At 45.1% G+C, this 24,379-nt stretch overlaps 1 protein-coding gene across 1 annotated transcript in view; it reads left to right on the top strand.

Annotated features, from left to right (window-relative positions):
- Positions 1-24,379, top strand: part of ITGA9 (integrin subunit alpha 9) — a 913,294-nt gene that overhangs the window by 686,169 nt on the left and 202,746 nt on the right. Inside the window, exon 20 of the mRNA XM_078688268.1 lies at positions 23,344-23,423. Coding sequence (XP_078544394.1) covers positions 23,344-23,423 — 80 coding nt within the window. The remainder of the gene's footprint in view (positions 1-23,343; positions 23,424-24,379) is intronic.

Genomic DNA, 24,379 nt, shown 5'->3' with positions numbered 1-24,379 from the left:
AGCGCCGCCTTGCCCCACTAGAGGAGGTATCCACGGGGTCGCAGCAAGGGCATCGGTGTGAGTGTCCTGGCGTTTCACGCCGCATCGTACAGTGTGCATGTCGTGATGTGACACATAGTGCTGAGCCAAGCCTAAAACTCTTAAAGCCAAACCAGTTACATAAAGAAACACCCCCCCTCTCCCAACGACCCCCCTCCCTGCTTCCCTGCTGTTCGGACTTGAACCTGCCCGCCTCCCCAACTTAGCAGAGTGCTTTACCCCAAACCCAACCAGTGTACTTGCGCGCTGGGGTGAAGGAGTCTCCGAGGTCAGCGGCCTCTCAATCTTCTCCCCAGAGGCCCTTCGCCCAGTGTCCAACAGCGCGCCTCAGGTGTGCTGCACAGTAGGTCCAAAAACGTCGCCAGTCCAGAAATCACTGGTCTCCGTTATTTTCTTCATCCGCGGCCCCGCCGTGGGGCGAACCCTCGCACTCTACATTTCCTCTCGAAGTCTGGGAAGCCGGGAGGCTATCGTTCGTACGATCCTGCTGTTGCCGATGCGTCCGTCGAGGGCGAGCGTTCGTTCTCCAGCCGTCCAGCCAGTCTCTTGCGGATTCCGGGTTGTCGAAGAACCAGGTCTTGTTTTCGGCGACCACTCGCAACCTCGCGGGGAAGAGCATGGAGTACGGGATCTCTCTCGCCCTGAGTTCCTTTTTGACCTCGAAGAACGTCCGGCGTCTGCGGGCCACCTCCGCCATGTAGTCCGGGAAGAATGCCACCGTTGAGTTCTGGATCTTGACCGGAGGGGACAGCCGGGCTGCCTGTAGAATGACGTCTCTGTCCCTGAAGTTGAACAGCCGGGCCACAACGGGTCTTGGAGCCGCACCAGGTTTTGGCTGGCCCCCCGGCACACGGTGCGCTCTCTCTACTGAGAAGAAGGAGGATAGCCCCTTGGGCCGCAGTTCATTGGTGATTAGGCCCTCTACGTACAAGTCCATGGCTCTCACCCCCTCCGTCTCCGGCACGCCGAGTATGCGGATGTTGTTCCGCCTGGAGCGCCCCTCCTGATCGTCGAGCTTCTCACGCAGCACCTTATTGTCCGTGGCTAGCTTTTCCACTGTCAGCTGGAGTTCGGAGACGTCCTCCACTAAGGATTTCGTGACTACCTCCATGGCGTTGACCTTCTCCGTCATCCTGTGGAAGTCTGCTCTGATCAGCGTAATGTCCGTGGAGATTGTGCCCACTGTCGTTTGCAAGTGTGCCAGGGCCTGCATCACGTCATCCAGAGTCGCTTTCTTAGTCCCTTGGCCCTCCACGGATCTAGCAGCCGTCTCCTTCCCGGCCGTCGGGGACACCGCAGGCCTATCGCAGGCATACCGGTCAATTCTAGTCTGAGTAGATCCACTCTTTAGGCCCTTCCCCGCCATATCGCCAGTATCCGCGGCCCCTGGGCAGACCAGCGACGGGGGGCCGCGTCTGCCTCTTCTGCGGCGTATTTTGACCGCTGATGTTGCAGTCCGCGTCTGTGGCAGGCCGGGGGTGCAGGGGCCGGGTCGGGCACCTTAAGGGGGGGGGGACCGTCACACCACCGCACGGCGCCCAGCCGGGAGCGCGGAGAAAAGTGCGATGGGTGGGAGCTAGTTCCCCGCCCCTGGCAGTTGCCGACACTCAGGTTTTCGCTTGCAAACAAGGGGGGCAAGGGTCAGCTTCTTTGGTCTCCCCCAGGCGCCGGAGCCACTCAGCAGGTGGTACGGAGGCGGGAGACGGTATGCAGGTGAAGGACGTGTGGGGCTCTGCGCCTTGCAGTTGCGGGCTCCGTGAGGCCAGTCGTCCGCTGTCCTATGAGGTCGTGCTAATTCCAGTGCCACCAGCAGGGAATGCACCACAGCCCTGTGTAGTCCGTGATCATTGCGGGCGGTGACTCGCACAGCGGCCAAGACGTTTCATGTGGGATGGCGTGGGCCGCCTGACCAAGCCTCCGGGGATTGCGGCACACCCCTCCCGCCTCTCCGGGGAAACGCGTGCTCTGTGCGGCGGAGAGCGGGTCGATCTCCGCCTGTGGTGCGGCGGGTGAGGTCCGGGCTCTGGCCAGGTCTTGCAATAGTGAATCGCTGCGCATTCACTATTGTTGGTATCGTGTTGTGTTTTAAACAGTGGTATGCAGTTCTAGTAGCACCTTGCTGTGCGATTTATAGTGATGACGTGTGTTATCTACGGATTTTGAGTGAGTATCTTTCTTTCACAGTAGTGAGTAATTTGCAGTGAGGGACAGGTCTTATTCACTTCAGTTGTGGGGTTGCCACGGTTGCGGACGCTTCTTGTCCATCCACGGCTTGCCTGACGTCATCGGACGTCACTGCCTATGAGTCCATATCATGCAGCTGCTGCACGTACTCGTGTCAGACTGTAGAGCTTTGTAACGACATCCTTCCTCGGGATGTAGGATTTATCTTTGGACTTCCAGTGGTGAGTACTTGAGCGCTGGTCTATTTTATTGCGATCTCCGCCTGTGGTGCGGCGGGTGAGGTCCGGGCTCTGGCCAGGTCTTGCGGGGCAGTGCTGGTTCTTCACAACACGGCGGCACACCGCCGCGATGCAATCCTAGGTGTCCGCCCGCCGGGCGGTCTCAGGACGCGGAGAAGCGGGGCGACAACCACCCGGCACTTCCGGTGCAGGGTCGCCCGGGGCAGTCACACTTCCTGGCGGGTCGGGCGACGAGGGCAGTCCCCGGCTGCGCCGCGCTGCGGAGGCCTCTGCTGCACTTGGGCGGATGTCGGCTCTCGCGCACCGGACTGCCACGGCGCTTCCACCCTTCGGCTCCGCTCGGTCCCGGGCTCCGGGTTCCTCCTATTGGGGCTGAAGAAGTAACGGATGATTTACAGGATAGCTGGAGAGGCCGCCTCGATCGCGGAGCTACTCCTCTAAGCTGCCGCCATCGTTGGCTGCTAGCCACGCCCCCTGTAAACTATTATTTGAGTTTTTGTTTTTTTGCAGAGTTTTATATAGCGCGAACTAGAACCAAACCGAATCAGTTATCAGAGCGCTTTACATAGCACCAGTTACGTTACATGAGGACACACTTTCATTTTTTTAGGCACGGGGAGATTAAGTGATTTGCCCAGAATCACAGGGGTTTTTTGGCGTCGTTACCGAGACTCGAACCCAGATCCCGAGGTCCGAGGTCGAGCGCCTTAGCCGTTAGGCCAACCCCTCTTAAGAGAGAGAATTGTGATGTTGAAAGAATTCGGAGGATTTGACAAAGATTCTTGCTCCACTGCAAGCTCCTTGTGCATTCATAGCAAAGCATAAACTGGTACTTTTTTCCTGAAAATGTTGGCAACCTTACTCATTGTCTGTGTGGTGTGTGCCTGGGTGTGTGTGTGTGTGTGCCATAGATGTCATTTAGGGGCCGCCTGGCTTGCTCCTGGAGTTCCCAGGCATTGCCTTTGCAACAGCTAGCGTCAGAGGTGACAAAATCGGTGTCAGGAACACAGTGGCTACTCATCAATATAGATGTCTGTAGGGGCTCCACTTTCTTTTTTTTTCTCCGTTTTTTTTTACATTAATAGTAAATAATGTTTCATTATTCACTATAAATGTAATAAAAAATGGAGTTCAATTAGTTGGACTATGGCATTCTGTTGCAGCTGAAGGTATGTAAAAAATGCTTTTGAATGCAGGTTGTGTGCATGTTTGCTGGTGAGTGTGTCTTTACGTGACAGAGACAGTGTATGAGTGTGAATATGTGTGCACGTGTAAGCATGTGTGTGTGAATGAAATTGAATGTCAAAGGCATGTGATGTCACTTGCGCTGCTACTGGTATTATGGTAAATTGTTGTTTCTGATGTGCATATGTCTATTAATGTATTTAAGAGTTTTATATAGCGCTGGCCAGACCTGAAGGTATCGTAGCGCTTTACAACAATTATCATGATGATAGCAGACAAACATTAGATCAGCAAACAGCAGTTTTGTGAGTCGAATCAAGTGAAGGCCCAGAGGGGGATATAGAAGGTGAAACAAAAGTCATGTGGTGTAGAAAACCATTTTGCGTTTTGTTAATCATCTGGATGAGATGACTGTTGCAGAGACACCCTATCTCTATGGGTTGTTGCTTTCAGGTTGGTTGAAGTGTCAATTGAGGAGGAAATCCTTAGGCTGTCTTTTGAAGTTGATGGAGTAAGGGTTAGTCCTGATATACACTGGGATGGAGTTTCAGATTTTAGGGACATTGCCCGAGAAGGAACGCGCCAGGGTTTCTGTTTGGGAGTTTTGGGTAAAATGAGAAGTAGGGTGAAGGTGCTCCTTAGGTTTCTCTTCTGACCTGCCTTTTTGAGTGTGGACGCAAGGTAAGTTGGTTTGCCTGTGTGAAAGACTTTGAGGGTGAGACATGCAGTTCTGAAGTTGGAACGAGCTTCAATCGGCAGCCACTTTCGTTCTTTCAACGAGGGTGATATGTGGTCATATTTTTTTTACTCCAGTGACCATCCTAGCAGCTGCATTTAGAGTGTTTCTAAGGGGGCTACATGAGATTTTGCCATGCCTGTGAGGGTTGCATTCCTGTAGACCAAGTTGGACACAACCAGAGATTGCTTGGCAGATTTAAGATCATTAGGAGGGAGAAAGGGTTTAATTTTGTTGAGAAGTTTTAGGTTGTAAAAGGCGCTTTTCACAGTGTTCTTTATATGTTTGCTCATGTTCAATCGTGGGCTCAGAGTGATTCCCTGGGATTTTGCGGAGTCAGCCAGGGTTCGATTGCAGTTTAGAGCATCAGTGGATTATAGCCATTCTTTAATCTAAGGGTCTGTTCGTTGTTGGATATGAGAAGGATTTTCGTCTTTTCTTGGTTCAGTTTTAGGTGGTTGTGAGCTAGCCAGTGTTGGACTTCTCTGAGAGTTGCATTTTTAGGCTGCTACACTCTTTTATATTCTCTATTAGCCACTTGTGTTGGTTCCATAAGACAGCGCTCTCCAGAGACTTTAATGTTGCACCAATGCTTCTAAAAAGATTTGGCACTCAATATTTGTAGTGAAACAGTAGTGTAATGCAAACTAATGATCCCACCATAATATAGGGTAAGGTGTCACCGAGACACCAGTGGAGTAACTGCTCTCTTCTGCCCCTCAAAAGGACTTGGATGGTTTTATTGAGAGTGTGTTCTGGCCTGCTGGCAGTGTCTTCGGTCCTGAGTCAGGAGGCTGAGGAACTTTTTCCACCTGCACCTCAGGGGTTGCAAGATTTATGCTGTAGGTCCCCGTAGGAGGATACATATGGATGCAGTATGGAAAGAAGTTAAAAAAATTCTGAGGACGCCCACAAGGTATACCTTATCATGGCAGATAATTATTCAGTAGGATTATCAATGTCACTAACATTGGTATATTCCATGGGGGTGGGTAGAGAAATACCAGACCCATTACCGGGGCACTCCTAATTTACATTTGTGTCTAAATTCTTTCCCAGGGGTTCATTAACACGTGGTTGAAATAGATCCGCTGCATTGCCCTCGATCGTGAACATTCTAATCCTAGCCCAGTTTGTACATTTCACCATCACCCAATCTATACTTCTGAAAAAGGATGGCAAACTTCCTTTTATACTTGGGGCTTTACATCTTAATCCCTTGGTGACATGAGTTATTGCTTTTTTTGTCAAAGGTTAATCCGACCTCAACCTCCATCGTGCTCTCTGAATTTCCCTGGATTTTATTGCAACCAACTGTGATAGCAGTAAAACAGCACGTCCACTTTTGACAGCACAGAAACTAGTATTGTTATAACAGGAGAATTGTGCATGCAAAATCCACACACATCTTTTTCCTTTCATGTTATAGCTGAGTGCTAACAGGGACACTGCGCTATAATGAATGAAAATGGAATTAAATAGGAACTGGCAGCCCTTTTATGAGTGGTTCTTTGCTTCATGAAGAATGAGTGGCCAATGAGAAAAAAGCCAGGAAGCCGCGTACTGTCAACAGAGCAGACATGCTCTGTGGCCCGAGCAATCCCAGAGGCACCAATAGAAATTGCGCCTCCTTGTGGTGTGGCCATTATAAAGATGTTCTCTGTTAGCCAGGCTGCTGATTGGCTGTCACAAGAGATAACACAGGAGAGTAGCACATCCGCCCTGCCCTTCTGACAGTGAGGGCCATACTGGGCCAGTGTGACATACCTCGTGGTTGTTGGCAAGGGTCCAATGTGAAACCAAGCAATGGAAACCAATGAGAAAGAGCGGCGGAGCCAAAATAGTGACAAAGGGGCATTTTCCTGTATTGAAACAGGATTGAAAAATGCAGAAATCAGGGTTCAAAGTCGGTGGGAAAAGGAGCAAAATGAGGTACATTTGAATCTGTATTTAGGCATATGGCAAACATTGTAGGAAAGTTAAGGACTTTACTGAATTGAAAATAATAATCAAACGAACGTGAAAGATTCACAGGAATGAACATGTGACATTTTGAATGCAAGCATTGAACTTTGAGAGACAGACTATATTAGAGGGTTATATTTTTACCCGTGGTATTTTTTTGTATGACACATCATCATGATCCTGCGTAGATAACAGGTAACTCAAACGATACATGTAATGAACTGAACCTTGATATGTCCAAACTGCAGGATTTAACTCACCAGCCTGGCACCTTAAAGTCCATACTGAAAAAGCAAGTCAGGTCATTATCAAAGGAAGGGGACTTGAAGGAACTGAACTCTTCCAGCAGCAACATTGGGATACTTGCAAGTTCCTATGAAGCCCACCTACGACAACCATACCTTAATATGGCATTAAATAAGGCGATTATAAAACAAATTTTTATGGTGAGACTAATGGCCTTGCCGATTAAAGACATTAACAGGCGCTGGAAAACCTTTGGAGCAATAACAGCCTGCAGACTTTGCCACCAATATGAAGAATCCTTGGCTCATCTGGTTTGCACATGTCATTGTTTGTTGCAGGCACGACGCACTTTATTAAAGCCCTTGTTTTTAAAACACGTTGTGCGAACCTGTACTGAAGCCATGAAACTGATTTTTAATATGGAGACTCCAATGGAATTGGAAAGGTTTGCTAAGTTTGCATATAAGGCCAAAGAACTTTTAGGTAAAACAAGCACAATGCACCTTTGAACTGAAATTATTAGGCCTGAAGAACTCACGCTTTATTGAGGATTGCACAACTTTCACTTCATTGAAATGAAATCGCCTATGTATATTTAGCACTCAGCCTACTTATGCCACCATCGGACCTATGTATTTTATAACATCATCGAAACTCTTAATTTAAAACTTGGTTTGAGCATCCCAAAAATAATTTTGAATGTATTTATAACTCTGTGACCCCAACCCTCCCCTGCAAGACTTGCAAAGCCTGCACATAACGGGAAGGAATCTACAGGACTGAACTGATTTATTGTCTGTAGGGCACCTCACTGATTTTATCTGTTTTTAATGCCCTGTTCGTAAAAATCATATTTGATAGTTTTAGTAAGATATAATATACCACAACTCCCCTGGTACGAACTAATTGAAATTAAGTATGTGAGATTTTATTTTGAATCTCTTGTAACAATTTTTATTAATTAACACAATAAACATTGACTGACTGACTGACAAACGATACATAACTTTACCTCTATCTCTCTCTCGCTCCCTCTCTCCTTCGCTCGCCCTTGCTCTCCCCCTCTCTCCCTCTCCCTCTCCCTCTGTCTCCCAAAACCCACCACTCTTAGAAACTTCCTTGGTAGAAACTTCCTTGGTAGAGAGTCGACAGGAAGTGCACTATAATTATACACAGCTCTATAAAAGAACATGTCTAGAGGCGAACTCTGAGAATAATATGGGATAAGTGCTCGAGAACCACATGCTTGCACTTTTCTATTTTTTTTTAGCATAGCTCATCAACAGTGTTCCATATACTTTAAAAAAAAAAAAGAAAAATCTAAATCTTCATGCAACCGTTACAGGTTAAGGTGAACTGGAATGAATAGTCCAAAATGTCACACGCATATTGTGTGATGGTCAGTACTTGGCAGCATTGGCAGGGCCATTGAGTTTGCCAGCCTCAGCGGACTCTTGATAAACACCTCAGGCACCGCCACTTATATTTTTACAAATTAAGCACCGTAAAGGTCACTTTGTAACAAGGCAGAATTTCAAAGCTGAAGGTAACCGCTAATCTAGAAAATTTAGAGAATCCGCCCAAGGCGAGAATTTCTACAGACTGTTTACTGATTCCTTTTGCGGTTGTGGTGTAGTGTGAATGCAGCAGGGCATCTGTGGGTTGATGCTTGGATATGAGTCCTTAATTAGTTATTAGTCAACCCATCAGGAAGTGTATGATTAGCAAAATAATCGCAAAATCTGCACTTTTGTAAAATTCCAGTGATTTTCACAAAAATGCCCACAATAATACCCATTCAAAAAATATTGAGGCTGATCCTCCCTTTTATTGCCTTTGCGCATTGCTGAGCCAATAAAACAAGGGTGAACAGGCTACCTGGTGGCAGAGGTGTTACATTTCTCTGCCGCCTGCCTGTTAATCCTTGGAAAATGCACAAGACCCTCCACTTGTGCTGACACGCTGCCCCCGCTCTCTGCTTACCTGCCTGGTGCTGCCATTGTTTTGTGTGACCCAATGCCCTTTCATTCTTAATTTCTATATTTACTTTGTTGCTTTATAGAGCACAAGCTCTACAAACTTTACAGGAGGACACGCTACACGGGGACATGCAGGGATTTACCCAGAATCACAGGAAGTTCCAAAGTCAGCAGCTAATGTCTTAACAAAACATCCTCTCTCCTCTGCCCCCTCCCTCCTCTTCACCCCTGCTTCTTCCCTCTCTCCTCTGCACCCCCGCCCCATCCATGTCTCGTCTCCATCCCCCCATCAACCAATCAATCAATCAGGGAGGTTTTAGCGCACTACTCACCCATGAGGGTCTCAAGGCGCTGGGGGGAGAGGGGGGAGCAGCTACGGTGAGTTGAAGAGCCAGGTATTAAGGGTCTTCCTGGAGATCTACAAGGTGGGGGCGCCTCTGATGTTGATCAGCAGCTCGTTCCAGGTATTGGCCATGATGTAGGAGAAGGTTAGACCACCCGTTCCGGCTCTGAGGATGCACGGGGAGTTCGGCGAGGGCGAGGTCAGTGGATTGGAGGTTTCTCTTCGGTGCTTGGAAAGAGATTTTGTTGTTGAGGTATTGGGTTCCTCTGTTGTGGAGGCATTTGTAGGCGTGGGTGAGTATCTTGAATGTTTCTCTTTTGTCAACTGGGAGCCAGTGGAGGTTACGCAGGTGCTAGGAGATGTGTTCGTGTGAGGCATGCCGAGGATGAGTTTGGCTGCGGTGTTCGGTATGGTCTGGAGCTTGAGGATCAGAGACTTGTTGATTCCGGCGTAGAGGGCGTTTCCGTAGTCCAGTCTGCTGGTTATGAGTGCGTGGGTGACAGTCTTCCTTGATTCGGGAGGGATCCATTTGAAGGTCTTTCGGAGGCTGTGGAGGGTGTTGAAGCAGGTGGAGGTGACGGCGTTGACCTGTCGGGTCATGGAGAGGGAGGAGTCGAGTATGGTACTGAGGTCTCGAGTGTGGTCCGTTGGGGTGGGGGAGCTGCTGAGGGCCACCAGGTGTAGTCCCATGTGGAGGGGGAGGGTCCGAGGACGAGGACCTCTGTCTACTCCGAGCTGAGCTTCAGGAAGCTGCTGCTCATCTAGGATGCAATGTCCTTCATTTATTTATTTATTTATTATACAGTCTTCTATAGTGCGAACAAGACCCTTGGGTATCAGAGCGCTTCACATTACAAGAGTGAGATTACAGTTTTAGTTAAATAAACTATCCTGATGATTTACTAGGAATTACAGGTTATTAAGAGTAAAACCAAATTCTGAGGTAGGTTAGATAATAGTTATAATAGGCGAATTAAGTCTTCATCTATATAGTTGTTTAATTGACTTTTCCTTGTCTTCTATTATCTCTAGTCAATGGAACATCTTGGACGTCTTTAAGTTGAAGAGATAGCACTTAGAGATAACGACTATGGAAGGAACTTACTCATTAGGAATGTCTTGGTTTCTCTCTAAAAAATTGCTGAGTTTTGGATTTTTCTGATATTCGGGGGAAGTGAATTCCAGATTCTAGGGGCTGCTCCTGAGAATGCTCTGTCATAGGTTTTTTTCTTTCTGAAGATGGGTGGTCTCAGCAACAGTTCCTTGGCACTTCTAGCTGGTCTGTTTCCTCCAGAAATTCCAATTTTTTGAGCAAGGTATCTGGGTGTATTATAAAGGAGTGCTTTGAGGGTGATACACGCCATCTTTAGTTGTATCCTGGCTTCGTACGGTAGCCAGTTTAAGGCTTTCAGATGAGGGGAGATATGGTCGAATTTCCTCGATCCTGAGATAAGTCTTGCCACTGCATTGAGGCATGCTTTTGATGGTGCAGTGGATAGTTTTGGTAGTCCTGCCAATGAAGTGCTTCCATATTCAATCCTTGAAATGATCAGTGATTGCACAGCTTGTTTTAAGTCCGCGTCAGTTAAGTATGGTTTCATTTTTCTTAAGTAGTTCTGATGAAAACGGGCGCTTTTTGCCGTTGCTTTGATATGGGCTTTCATGTCGAGGTTTTCATCCAATGTGATTCCTAGTGATTTCGCTGAGTCCACTAGGGTGGGGGTGCAATTTAGTGCCGTGATCAATTTGGACCATTCCTTCACTTCTGATTGATTCTTTTGTGGCGAGATAAGTAAGAATTCTGGTTTTTGTGCATTTAGCTTCAAATGATTAATAGTTAACCATTTTAGAGTCATTTTTAGGGCCTTGTTCATTACGTTGATATCTTCCAAGGATGTGATCTTAATGTATATCTGCGTGTCGTCTGCGTACATGTGGTAGGATATTTTGGAATTTTGTAGAATCTCTGTTAAGGGTTCAAAATACAGGTTAAACAGTGAGGGAGATAATGTAGATCCTTGAGGAACTCCAATTGCGTTAGGGATTGATGGTGACAGAGTTTGGTTGACCAGAAATCTTTGGGTTCTATTTTGTAGGAAGGATTCAAACCTACTCAGCACCCTGCCAGATATTCCCATCCTTTCACGAAGTCTGTTCAGTAGTTTTACATGATTCACCGTGTCAAATGCAGATGACAGGTCAAGTAGGATGAGCAGACAAGACTTTCATTCCTTCCTGGAAGTTGAGTCTGGTGGTGATGGGATCCTTGGTGAGGGAGAGGATGAGCTGGGTGTCGTCGGTGTAGGATACTATTCTGAGTCCATGCTGTCTGACGATGGCGGCGAGGGGGGCCATGTAGATGTTGAAGAGCGTGGGGTTGAGTGACGATCTTTGAGGTACTCCGCAGTTGATCTCCGTGGGTTCGGAGAGGAAGGGTGGAAGTCTGAATCTTTGGGTTCTGTCGGCAAGGAAGGAGTCGAGCCAGTGGAGGGCGCTTCGTGTAGTCTGGTGGTGAGTGTACGGTGGGAGACGGTGTCGAAGGCTGCCGAGAGGTCGAGTAGGATCAGGACCTCTGGTGTGTCCTTGGTCGAGGAGGGTGCGGATGTCATCTGTAGCGGCGAGTAGGGCGGTCTCAGTGCTGTGGTTGCTGTGGAATCTGGATTGGGAGGGGTCGAGGATGGAGTTGTCTTAAATTAATTTCATCAGTTGGATGTTGACAGTCTACTCAGTGACGTATGCCGCGAAGAGGAGAAGGGAGATGGATCGGTAGTTCTTGAGGTCCATGGGATCTGCTGAGGGTTCTTGAGTAGGGGTCTGACTTCTGCGTGTTTCTAGTCATCGGGAAAGATGCCAGTTTTGAAGACGTTGTTGATGGTGAGTCGTAGTTCCGGAGCGATGACGGCGGTGGCTCTGTGAAAGATGTGCAGGGACTGGGGTCCGTGGGGACTCCTGAGTGGATTCCTTTCATGGCTGATGTGGTGTCTTCAGTGGTGATTGGGGTTCAGGAGGAGATGGTGGGCTGGCTGGCGTTGCTGGAGGAGGGAGTGGTTTCAGAGTCAGGCATCTGGTCGTTGAAGTTGTCGTATAGGCCCTTGATTTTCAGATGGAAGTAGGAGTCGAGATTGTTTCAGAGGTCCTGGAAGGCGGTGATGTCTGCGGTTTTGCTGGGGAAGTTTGGTGAATTCCTTCATGATGCTTAAGAGTTCCTTGGCGGTGCTGGAGTTGTCGAGGATCTTGTTCTGGATGAAGGTCCTTTTAGTGGATTTGATGTGCTAATGGTGTTCTGTCATGGATCTGATGCTCTAATGGTGTTCTGTCATGGCTTTCTTGTAGGTGGTGTGGTCTTTTGAGAATTTGCTGTTTCTCCAGTTTTCTCGAGATGTCTGCATCCATTTGCTGCTTTATATAGCACTACCTCATTTCATATTGGAGTGCTTTACATGAGTAACAGTTCCACGGGTACATGAGGCAATTTATCCAGAATCACAGGATGTTCCAAAGTCAGCAGCTTATGTTTTAACGTCACATCCTTTCTCGCCTGCCCCTCCCTCTCTCTGCACCCCTGACACCTCCCTCTCTCCTCTGCACCCCCACCACCTCCCTCTCCACCCCTCCCCCATCGAGTTGCTGCTTTATATAGCGCTACCTTGGCCCATATTGGAGCGCTTTGCATGAGTAGCAGTTACACAGAGACATTAAATGACTTGCCCAGAAGGAATGTTGAGCTGACTCCAGGAATGGGCCCTAATCACCCGCTTCCAAAGTCGGCAGCTTTTGTTTTAGTAACCGGGTTGGGTGGCAGAGCTGCGTAACACAGCATTAAACACCGCTATTTGCTGAGATTCAGCCTATAGCAGTGGCCATTTGAAGAAGAACCTACCTTACTCTTGACTGAATGCGTCAGTTGCAATGAGGAGAAATAATTGTATTTCTCCTTGTTTTTTCTCTTTCTATGCGTTCTGCATTCTGCAGCATGCATAGAAAGAGGAACAATCCTCTTGTGATTGTTTTTGTGCAGGAAGGTGTTCCTTCCTGCACAAAAACAATTATCACCTGAACACAGGCACCCTTGCACCATGGTGCTAGGGTGCCTGCATTGTCACCTGGCTTCCAATTGTGCCCCTGCCAGGGATACGTCATTTTGTTGTAAATACGATACATCCCTATGCTTTGAAAGTAACGCAGCACGGTGCAGCTCATGGTTTGCAGCATCTCACAGCATTAATTTCTTGTAAATAAGGCCCATAGAAAGAGGAAAAATTGAGAAGAAATGTTATTTCTCCTTGTTGCGCCTCCCCTGCACCTCCCCCTGGGGAGACGTAGGCTTTTGACACATTCCCAGGTTTACAGAACGTTGTAAATCTGGGAATGTGTCAAATGCCATGGGTGTTACGTGGGAACACCCACCGTCACACCTATGGCGTGCCCCCCCCATCTTTGTGAGAGGCAACACAGCAGCGCAACAACTTGCGCTGCATTGCCTCACTCCATATATACAAACCCATGAATAGCCATGCAGGGTGGCCTTACGTGGCCCTGTAGGTATGGCTAAACCCTCTGTGCCACTGGAATATCACATAAAAGTGACTTTCTCGTGGCGTACGGGGCTTGTAAATGAGCCCCTTGGATTGCCTCCTTTCAATGTTCTGAGTACTCACGTCCCCAGAAGCCTTTCTCTTTTCAGACTGGCACTTGTCAATGAGACAGATTGAAAGCTACGGAGGCTTTGTTCTCCTGCTAGGGTGCTGCCTCCCCAAGCCTTTCCTTAGACACACAATACAGGTACACCAATATAACAAGTACTGGGCAAACGTTTGGAGATAAACAGTATTGATACAGCGAGATTTACATTGAAACAAGTCGACACCGGTAGTGTACAAAACAAGATGTTTATGTAGATGGTTTTCTTCAGAACAAACAACGCCAGCCGACACGTGTTTCGTCAACAGGGGGATACCTGTGACTCATCAGGGCTGTGAACTTATAACATAACATCTGAAACAGAATGTGTAATAGAAAAAACATCTGGCAAAGATTCACTGGCATGTGCAGTGTCCCTATAGCAAAAACTAGTCAAAATACAAACACCATAATAGCGCGTGGATAACCCAATACCACAAGAAGAAATCAAAAGTGACAGTTGTGCGAGGGGCTTTAAAGACCAAAGACAAAAAGCACCCCCTTAAAAAAGCATGTGATATAACGGAAAAAGGTGAAAAAATATAAAAGGACTTTCGACATCATCCCGAAATTATTTAAAACGGGTCTATGCATCATTGTAAAAAAGGGAAAGGTGTAGCACATAGCATCAAGATCGCAAAACGATAATGTAAAATGAGGCAAATGGTCATAAGAAGTATTAAGGATGTAATATCGTAGAAGAAGGGAATATACTAGCTTGAAATCCTCTTACCAACCATGTTAAATGAATAAAGTAATGTGGCAAAAACAGTTAGGTCAAACCGTCATTATTTAACAGCAAAATATTGATGGTGCTTAACATTTGAACAACATGCTGCTCTATCTAGAACCTTAATCACTGTAATCAACCACATAAAGTAGAAACCAGAAAAAACAGTATGTTGAATAGACATAACTAACTAAAACATGATCCTGTGAGGGAGCCAAACCGTGATTGGGAGCAAGCAGGAGAGAGTAAATAGTCATGCTTATATGACTAGTGGTAATCAAGGGACAGGAGAGTTTGCGTCTTTGTAAAGGAAACAGGGTTACCTGAAATGGCGTGAGGAGCGGCTCTGGAAGAGAACACAAATGGAGGGGGGCAGGAAACCCATGTAAGAGGTGTGAAAGAAACGGTGGGAGACAGAAAATATAACGAAAAGGTGCATCGCTGTAGGAACTCACCTATTAACCGGTGATAGTTCTAACCCGGTCAACGGGTATTCGAAGGAAGCCGTGGGTAAGGCAGGAAGGGATAAGGAGTTCAACACAATTGGGTAAGTCTGTGTGGCCAGGACCAGAAAATTCAAGCGAGACGAACCGTCAGTGATACGGCGTACGATGGGCTTTAACCCAACACCAAACAGTGCTTTTACAATCCCCATCACCAACTCTTGGTGAGAGCGACTTCTTTCCCATGATCATACCAACTTATAGCAACAGATGTTACGTCCACACTTGGTAATGATTGCCTTCTGTTCACTTTTTGCTTCTCTTCTTCCTAAATTGCCATACATTTAAGATTCTGCTTCTTCCACGTAGCCTCAACATTTCACGTTTTCCTCTGGTCGATGGTATCACCTTCAATAATTGCTTTAATATAGAAAGGTGCTTGAAGGTGCTCTGTGTTGATATGGAGCCACTACTGCTCACATCTCCTGTGCGCCTGATGCTGCTAATGAACAAGTCTCTATTAACTGCTCCTGCAAAAGGGAACCTGGTGTGAACATGCAGAGCACCCCGCTACAACCTGGCTCTCGGGCCGGACTTCCGGCTGCAACATTCTGTGAAGATGTCCTTTGAAATCATGACACCCCTCTTTTAAATGATCTATATTAAGAGCTCATACATTTTTTATGAAAGAGTGAGATATACTAGTATTTTTATCGTCACTATCACCATCAACACTATCCGCATAAACATCAGCATCATCAGATACAGCTACACCAACACGATTGACAAAATCATCATTGTCATTTCTATACATAGCTGAGGCAGTGGTTACTCTTCGCACAATTTCTAAAATAAACTTCCAAATCTGTCTGATTATATGCGCGTCCAGTTCCTAGGATCTGAATGCAGGCTCAGGTTTTGAAATATTCATTGCTCGGCTCCAATTCCTGCTCTTCCACTGCCAGATGTGTATCGATATCACTTCCAGGATGAACCAAGTGTAAGCAACTGGGGATGGTGCTGCTCATTTAAATAAAAAAGTTGCTCCCTCTGATGCAGCACAGGATGTGATATGTGTGCGTGACTGCTGCACTACTGATAGTAGTGCAGTGATATTTCATGCATTTCCGTCTCACCACTTTGGATCACACCCGGGCTATTACTTGCAGTCTAGAATAGGCTGCTATGTACTTCCTTACAACTTGCATGTTTATTTTTTCTGTAGCGTAGCCTAGTTTTTTTGCAGCTGTTAAAAGCCTTGAACAAGTATTGTAGTAATTGCTCAAACATTGGATCCCGTCTTCCAGTGGTTCTTGTCAGGGCCTTGTCTAGGGTCATGTTCAAGCTGTCCACAATTAAATAAAGAGGTTCCTTCTCCTCAAAAGGCAGAGGTGCAATTTCCCAGATCTTCCAGTTTCCTTGGCCTCCATTGTAATTAACCCTTTCAAACCTCTTGCCTTATCATAATCAACTCTGTGGTCTACAATGGTGTAGAAATGGCAGTATGGCAACTGCATTAAATCCAATGGCGACCTTTGATTTTTTTTTGTCAGGCAGTTAAGATTGACCATTATCAAAACAGTAAGTACATTCCCATGGTATACCCTTAAATATGTGAAACGTTTCATATTTTTGTCAGAAAATCTTTGTGCACTACTAATGTGCAAATCTCAACAATTTTACTATCATATATTCAATTCTTGGATTGGAGGAACAAGAAATCATTGAAGCAGGTGGAAATCAGGAAGAGGTGTGGCGCCGCGGCTAGGGCGACTGACGCTGGAATCTGGGGACCACGGTTCGATCCCCGGCGCCAGGTTAGCCCAGCACCATGTGACTCTGGGCAATAGCTCGCTTAATCTTCCCGACGGCCCCCAGCGCCTAGAGACCCTTACGGGTGATTGTGCGCTTTACAAATGTGGACTTTACTTTACTTTAAGCACGGGACAGATTGATTAACACTGATACAAAAGGGCGAAGTTCTTCTCATACTCATGATTAGTGGCGGCCCGTGCAGGTAAGCGTGGAGGGGTGGGGGTGTGGAAATGACAAACGAAGGAATAGTGAAAATAAAATAAATAAATGAAACCACTTACCTTGCGCTCGCCACATTGCAAGTCTGCGAATTTTATGGCGCACTAAACAATACTTTTGGCTTTGTCAGTGCCTGATTACTTCAACATAGTTTATTCAAAACTTTATTGATGGGGAAGATGCGTGGACCTCCTCATTCTAAAAAATAAAAAACATAGGGTTAAAAGCAAAAATATAAACTGCCATTGTGGTTGTTGACACCTTGTGTGTTGGTGTGCTCTATGTAACCCCTCATTTTACGTGGAAAAACGTGCAAAAGGTGCTTTTGTCCGAACATGGAAAATTCCAGATCCCAGGGTATAAGATTGTACAGATTGTGGGTAACACCAATCCGCAGCCCAGAGCAGGTACAATCAGTCACAATAGTGTTCCTGTCTGTAATTTGGCGAAGTAGCTAAGCGTAGGTCCGCTGAGGAGTCTGTTTGAGCACAAGGGCATCTCCATGGCTCCACCAAGATGTCCCATCTGCCTATCACGGACTGAGGGGCAGAGGGCATGGTTCCCTCTAGGCCCTGTTGAGCCAGTCACACTCCACTGGCACCCGCGAGGAAACTGCTGGTGATCACGTCCCTGGTAATGCGGGACGCTCTCTGGGAAGATTGGAATCTACGTGGAGGGAGCACGCAGCCTGCACGCCCCTAGAGGGATTGTAAAGACCCCTAAATACTTCACAGCTAATATATTTTATCACTCTGCCATAAGGGTGTCCTCTCCCACAATACATCCAGAGACACGAGAACTCCCGTTTAATAATGTGTTTATCTGTTAGGCTGGCAGCTGTAGAGCTGTCAATAACCTTGCGCTTGATTAATTGGAGTGGACACCTGGGGCTCAGACCCACGCATGACCTTCATGGCGTGAGTGACCTCGCGTGACCACGCAGTGACGGACGTGTGGCTCTGCTCCACCCTGGCAAGAAGGGCCAGGGCTGGGGGCAGGCACTTAGCTCAAGGCTAATTCAAGGTCATGCTGGGAGATCATGGATGGAAAGCAATTTGCATTACTATTTGATTAAGACAGAGGTAAGGAAAGTAAGCACATGTCTCCTTACACTGTGGTTTTATCTTAAAGCTTGTAAGGGAGCAACAAAATAACATATTTGTAAATAAGCCTAGGGTAGTGCTACTTACTTGTCTGCCCAATACCAGTAAATCTTTGCATCTAAACCTTGACCTTTTACTAGAATTTAAGCTATTAAAATAAAAGAAATCAGTTAGTGGTCGGTGTCATGTTTTGCTTTTTGGTGACGACATCAGTTAATGCATTATATAACTCACGCACAGGTCAGATAGCGAACAGTCTCTCGTTGTTATTATTTGTCTGGGAAATAATGGATCCATTAATTAACAGCTTCTCACAAATAGCCCTCCCAGCAGTCCACACCAGGCCTCCATTAGCCTCAAAGCAGACTTCAGTCCTCTCTGAGATTCTCTGCTAATAGCCTCTCAGTTCCTTTTTTTCTGTCTTTTAACGGAAATGATATTTCTTCACTTATGGTTTATTTTTCTAACATGCCATTCCAATAGTGGCAGTTCGAATGTTTGATATACCGGCTACTTGGCTTTTGGACAACTTCTTCTGCCACTACAAAGAGGGTTGTTCTGACAATTCTTCGATTCGAACGATTAAAAAATAAATTTGGGTAATCATGTTACTGATTATATTCCCCTACAGAAGGGTTGTACAATGGAACAATGTAGGGAATTACATCACATGCCTTAACAACGCATTTTCTACCCCACATTTATTATAGCCTATATGATTTTACAACGTATTTTATTACCACATATTGTTTGTACATATAAAAACAATGTATTTGTGAGGGAGACCCCCCACAACTTCAACTTTCCCTTAATGCGTGATAAAGCCATGCGTTGTAAAAACATAGATACACGCGGTAAAAATACGCGTGCTAAAAAATGCATTGTAAAGGCACAACGTGGTAAAACCTTGTTGTAAAGGTTGTTTTGCTGCTGAAGAATAACAAACATCAGCCTAGCTGTCTTGAATCGCATCCGAGTTCTCCAACAGCCCTTTGCTCCCACAGGAGGATGGGAGGATTAACTATTCACTCAATCTTGACATCCAAGGAGGGGATTGACTGCATTGAAGACTGTGGGTCATCTCTCTTGCTGAGTTAGGGCCGCCTCTATGTACGTGTTCAGCTTGGGCCTTATGCGCATCAATGTTGGGAAAAAATTTTTTGTTGGACACTTTCTGCATCGCAACTCCTCACACTCTGTCACTTTGTAAATACATGCTGGTGCCTTCTCATGGTCACAGTGTGCAGGGCTGTAGAGGAACATGCAGACCTTGACATTAAAGGTACCTGCTCAAAGCATCTCAGCGCGTCCATACAGACTATATTTGAAGGCATGTCAGAAGCTGTTGTGGGGCCTTGGACGACAAACTGAAGTGGGGTCCTAAGGAAGAGGAACTGCTTTTAGGTTTAAAATATAATGTTCTGCAGGTACATAAACATGCCAGAAGCGGCATTTGGAGCCATCTACTCATATTATTATATGTGTTAGCTGTACCTAATAAGAGCAGACTAAAATCTATAAATGTTCAGCATGAGCGCGGGGCCTTCAAAAAGTGCGGGGCCTGGGGAATAATAGTCCCTCTGATCCCATCCTCCCCATCTGACAAGCCTTGAGATTTGCAGATGATGAGGCCATTGGAATTGAGGCTAAACAAGACATTCCCCAGAATATCAATACTTGTTTAAAATATTGCACAAATGGCTGCCATCAACGACAAGACCGGTCTTGTCATTTCTGCAATATTTTACAGCATACTAAACATGGGGCCTAATTACGAACGGCTAGCATTAAGCTGTGATTCTTGAATGGAGCAGTTTAATTATACACCTACATACTATGTTTTTTCATTAAAGAGGTATTAACTGCTGTGGTTGTTCAGTGCATCACTGTACTTCAGTGAAAGAATATGTTGCGATGCCCTCCACAGCCTCACTCTTTTCCTGTCTCACTTGGTGCCATTTAAGGACCAGCAAAGCTTGCACCAGAGCCATCACAAGGGGAGGACAGCTTGCGCTTTTCACCCCAAGACCGTCACATTAAGGGGCCCTTCTCGTTTGCTACTCATAGAACAGAAAGCCTGGATTTTCACCCTTTAATGCAGCCAGTGTGGCAATACCACTAAGTGGCGACAAGTACTGTGTTTTAACTTTCCCTATGCTCTATGTCTTCCTAATTAGGAACTGTTTCTTGGGACACAAACCTAAAAAAGACCCAGTAAAGCTTTTCACCCAGCCCACCAAATCTGGCTGGGATTGGTTGTAGTAGTATTATTAGCTGCAGGGTACGCTATTGTCAGCTGGTGTCCAGGCACACCTATGTTTACCGTAGGTTTAATCTGTTGTGCAAAGAACACATTCCCTTTTCAGACTTAAACTCCTCTGTTGCTTAAGACTTCCACTCAGCAGTGCATCTGGTTCAGCACAAACATTTTTGAATAAGAACTAATGTTAGACTTAAGATGCACAGCACTGGAAAAAATATGCTTGAGATTGCCCGCGGTGACGATTTTGGGTTGTGCATCTTCATTGGTACTGTCCAATATATTCTCCTCTGACAATGCCCTCACTTTTCACCAATCATGGTCCTCTCTCTGATCACTGCAGTACAGCCTCCTGTATTTAGCTGCAGGATCTCTTACCCTGCCCTCTTTACTCGCAATTCAGATGCCTTTCCGCCTGTCATGAAACCCTCCAATTTCCTTTTTGTAAGCCTCAATGAGAGATCAGAAACTTTATTGGCCGTAGCCCAAGTGTGGCACAATTTGCCTTCAGTTCTGGGTTTTTGGCACATGCAATTTCATCCTGGTAATACCTGAAGGAAATTCACTAGAGGACCCCAGGCAGTACGAATTCTTCACTAGAAAATCTAGGGTTGCATCAGCAATCAATAGAAAATGGGACTGTAAGGGTAAGCACTCTGACTCTGGGCACTGAAGATCCCAGCTCCATGTTGTTAGTTGATAACTTTTGCACCATGATATTTAGAAATTCTTTTCTTAGCAACATATTTTTTTTGTGAATGGATGTTGCTAATCTTGGTCCTGTTGCTTAACCTTTTTTCTTGGATATGCTCCTCATAAATGTGAACTCAGGTGTTCACAAGAGGTGTTCTTTAGATTGCTTTATACCCAGATCTATATGTAGCTTAGGTCTCATGATTCACACATCTTGCTAGACACAAGTTATTTCAAAGAGCTTCATCAGTACTAGAGCCAACCCTTAATTGTCCATGTTTGCACTCTTTCTCCATTACACTGTGTGGAATGCCTACTGTGTTGGACATACACCACAAAACAGGCATAAAAAAGCTAATTCCAGGGTGCTGCCTTTTCTGCTTCCCATAAGAGACCTCCAAATGCTGCTCTGCGGATGTCTCATGATCCTGTTCACTCACTTCTCTCAAGCTGGGCGCGGTAGGCCCATCCCACAACTCTGCTCCTTAAGTTCTCTTTGGATCCCTTTTGAGCTCCTGAGACCCCTCCAATGGTTTGGTTTAGATCATCAACATAATAACTCAGTGTATTTCTGTGGCTGAATCTAGAATAGGTTGAAATTAGATGAGCCCCAAACTGTATGCAACAGTACTGATCCCAGCCAACCCGCTTATCAAACCTTCATTATGATCAAATTTGCTGCTATAGTGATCTATGGTGTAATGTGTTTCAACGGCGCACTCAGAACGTTCTAGTCTTTTTACCAGATCACTGTTGTGCCAAAATCAGATTCAAGTTTACAATCAAATTATTCACCTTCCTTGTGTATAGCCATCAGATGTCACGTCTGTTATCAGATCCTGTTTCCAGGTGCAGTAGTCAGATCACCCTGGTGCAGAAACACTCTCTCTCACAAGTATCTGCTGATGTTGTCTTGATGACACTCGTTGCTACTGATGTCAAACATATTGAACATTGTTTCTAGATAATAAGACGTCTAGCTATTATATCTTCATTGGGAGAGCAAGAGTGCAAAGGATCCTAGAGTAATTAAGGAAAATGGACCCACCACCTGATTGGGTAGTAAACATCAGACATAATTAGGGTGCTATTGACCCTTTGCACTCCTAGCCCTCCGGCTCGCTGCACCTGCTTTATTAATAATAGATAGTTCTATATTTTACACAGAAAGGTTATAGTAATGAATTGTATAGGGAGTGAAGCAGGATACCTTATACCTGCTCTGCTGTATCACAGATTTCGAGCAGTTGCTGAAACTATGTGGCAAATGGATCCAACTGTGCAAATTGCGTAAAAGAGAAGCAAATGGTGATCGTTTGAAGAAGTTAATTGCCACATTGTAGTATTTTTAGATTTGCGTATGCTTTTCGTAATATTAACAAGGTTGATATCTTTGGATTGCAGACATCATTAGCATATTGGTACATTTGATTTTCTAATCTGTATTGTTCTGGCAAAGGGAATTAAGCTTCATAGGTGAAAGTAATTATGGTAGAGGGTTAATATTTGTGAATCGAGGATGTATTCCCTAAAGTGCCAAAACGGTGCTAATTTGCTTCAAAGTGTTATTTAGAACTGCATTACAAACTATTATGATTAAAAATAAAACCTCAATATTGCAATATTTTAGGCCCTGTCTGTGAGTGGGCAAGTCATTATTTGCCCTAAAGTTACCAATTCTGGGGATACTGGTAATCCAAGGTGTGGGGAAAATACAGCCATTACCAACAGAGACCAGAGGGTCCACTAGGAAATGAGGAATTACTGGGAATTTGTAATTCTGCGTTCAATTTTCATAGTAATTCTTATTTTGTCCCACATTAAACAGATCCTTGGTGTTCCTGTAGATCTCTGAAATCTGGTTACTGACTAGACAGCCATTTAGTAGTCATTTGTAATGAGGGCCATGGTGCTGTTAATAAGAGATGTTACTATCACTCAACTTAATCGTACTCAATGTACAATTGACCGGATTCGTATTTGCGACCTTCAGGTCTCTGAAAGTGTCAGCTGACTTGTTAAAGTGTTTTATAATCAATATTCTACGTCGAGTAAATATAAAAAATGATTTTACTGGGACAAAAAGTTGACTTGACCTCCATAACAAATAGACAAAATACTGCACCGCTTACAAATTTGTAATACGGTGATGAATAGCACTTAGGTAGAAATGATCGTCAACCTGGTATTTTATATAATCCGACCTTGAAACTTTGCAGTTAAATGCTCATAAACGGTGGTTTTATTTACTGTCATGTGCATTCTATAGAATAAATACATTTTATCACAGTAATTAAAAAAAACGGACAAGACAGATCATGAGGGCATGAACTAAAATCAAATTCTGTGACTGCAAAGCAGTGAACAGCGCATCAGAGTGTGCATGCTATTATTCATTTGTTGCTCCAATTTCATATGTTGTGATAAGTTTCTGCAAGTAGCCCCAGTGCTGCACCTGAAAGAGAATGCTTTATCTTTCTACAGTACGAGTTTAGTGTCATCTTTGATACCAACCGCCTATCTGGGGACGAAGAGACACTCACTTTTTTGGTCACTGCTCAGAGGTAAGGAGAATCAAGATAGTGTTTATTTTAATTTTCTTTAATTTCTGTCTGCGGTGGTGCGTTGTTTACAGAGAGCCTGTAAACGCACTCCTTGGTGTAAATCGTATTCGAGAATAGCGTCATAAAAGAGCTTATATTCTATTATTTGAGTGTTGTCGAAGAGACCCCAACATGTGAGTTGAAACTTTCAGTGAGTTCAATGGGTCATATTTCAATACTAGCTTATGTCCAGTGCACCTGTATTTTTCCTTTGGTTTATTTCATTAATTGACATTGTGGTACCATCATCATAGCAAGACATAAAACCAATCTGGTCAATGGTTTATATAAACTCAATCTCTTGGTATTACTTCACCACAGTCTGTAATGCTCACGTTTGACATATATTTCCCTTCGATACGTAAGAACCAGAATATATACATATATACTCTGCATTCAAACTAACTCTGAATTCTTCTTACTGGTATTATTTTATTTGTTTAACCCTCATTAACAATCAGAGTTGAATTAAGTCTTTTTGCACTGTGTGCATTATGCACTAAATCAAGATTAACAACTACAGATTTTCAAAACCTTTAAGAAATACAAAAATGTTCTATTACCTGTCAACCTTTGGCAATTCCCGACTTTTGTCATATCTCGTTACATCTACCAAGTATTTCATAAAAGTCAGTTCTAGCAGTTCGGTGCATTCGTAAAATTTCAATTGTTGTAATTGTTGGTTTACATATCTCATTTCGGCTGTGAAGTGTTTTCTAGGTTTCATTATACTTATTGTCATACATTTTCCCTGTTTTCCTGGAGTAGAAAAATGCCTAGCCTAGAACTGTGAGTGAGAACTGACTCCTACTTTGTTTGACTAGAAACTTTGCGCCTCTTCTTAGAAGTTACCTGCCTTTGATTAGCATGGACATGTGAATCCTCTCTCTTGAGTAGATTAAGCTTGATTGTGACTC

The sequence above is a fragment of the Lissotriton helveticus genome, chromosome 4_1 (assembly GCF_964261635.1).
Source record: "Lissotriton helveticus chromosome 4_1, aLisHel1.1, whole genome shotgun sequence".
Classification (NCBI taxonomy): domain Eukaryota; kingdom Metazoa; phylum Chordata; class Amphibia; order Caudata; family Salamandridae; genus Lissotriton; species Lissotriton helveticus.
Note: the sequence above shows the minus strand (reverse complement) of the source record. Positions and strands in the feature narration are given on the sequence as shown.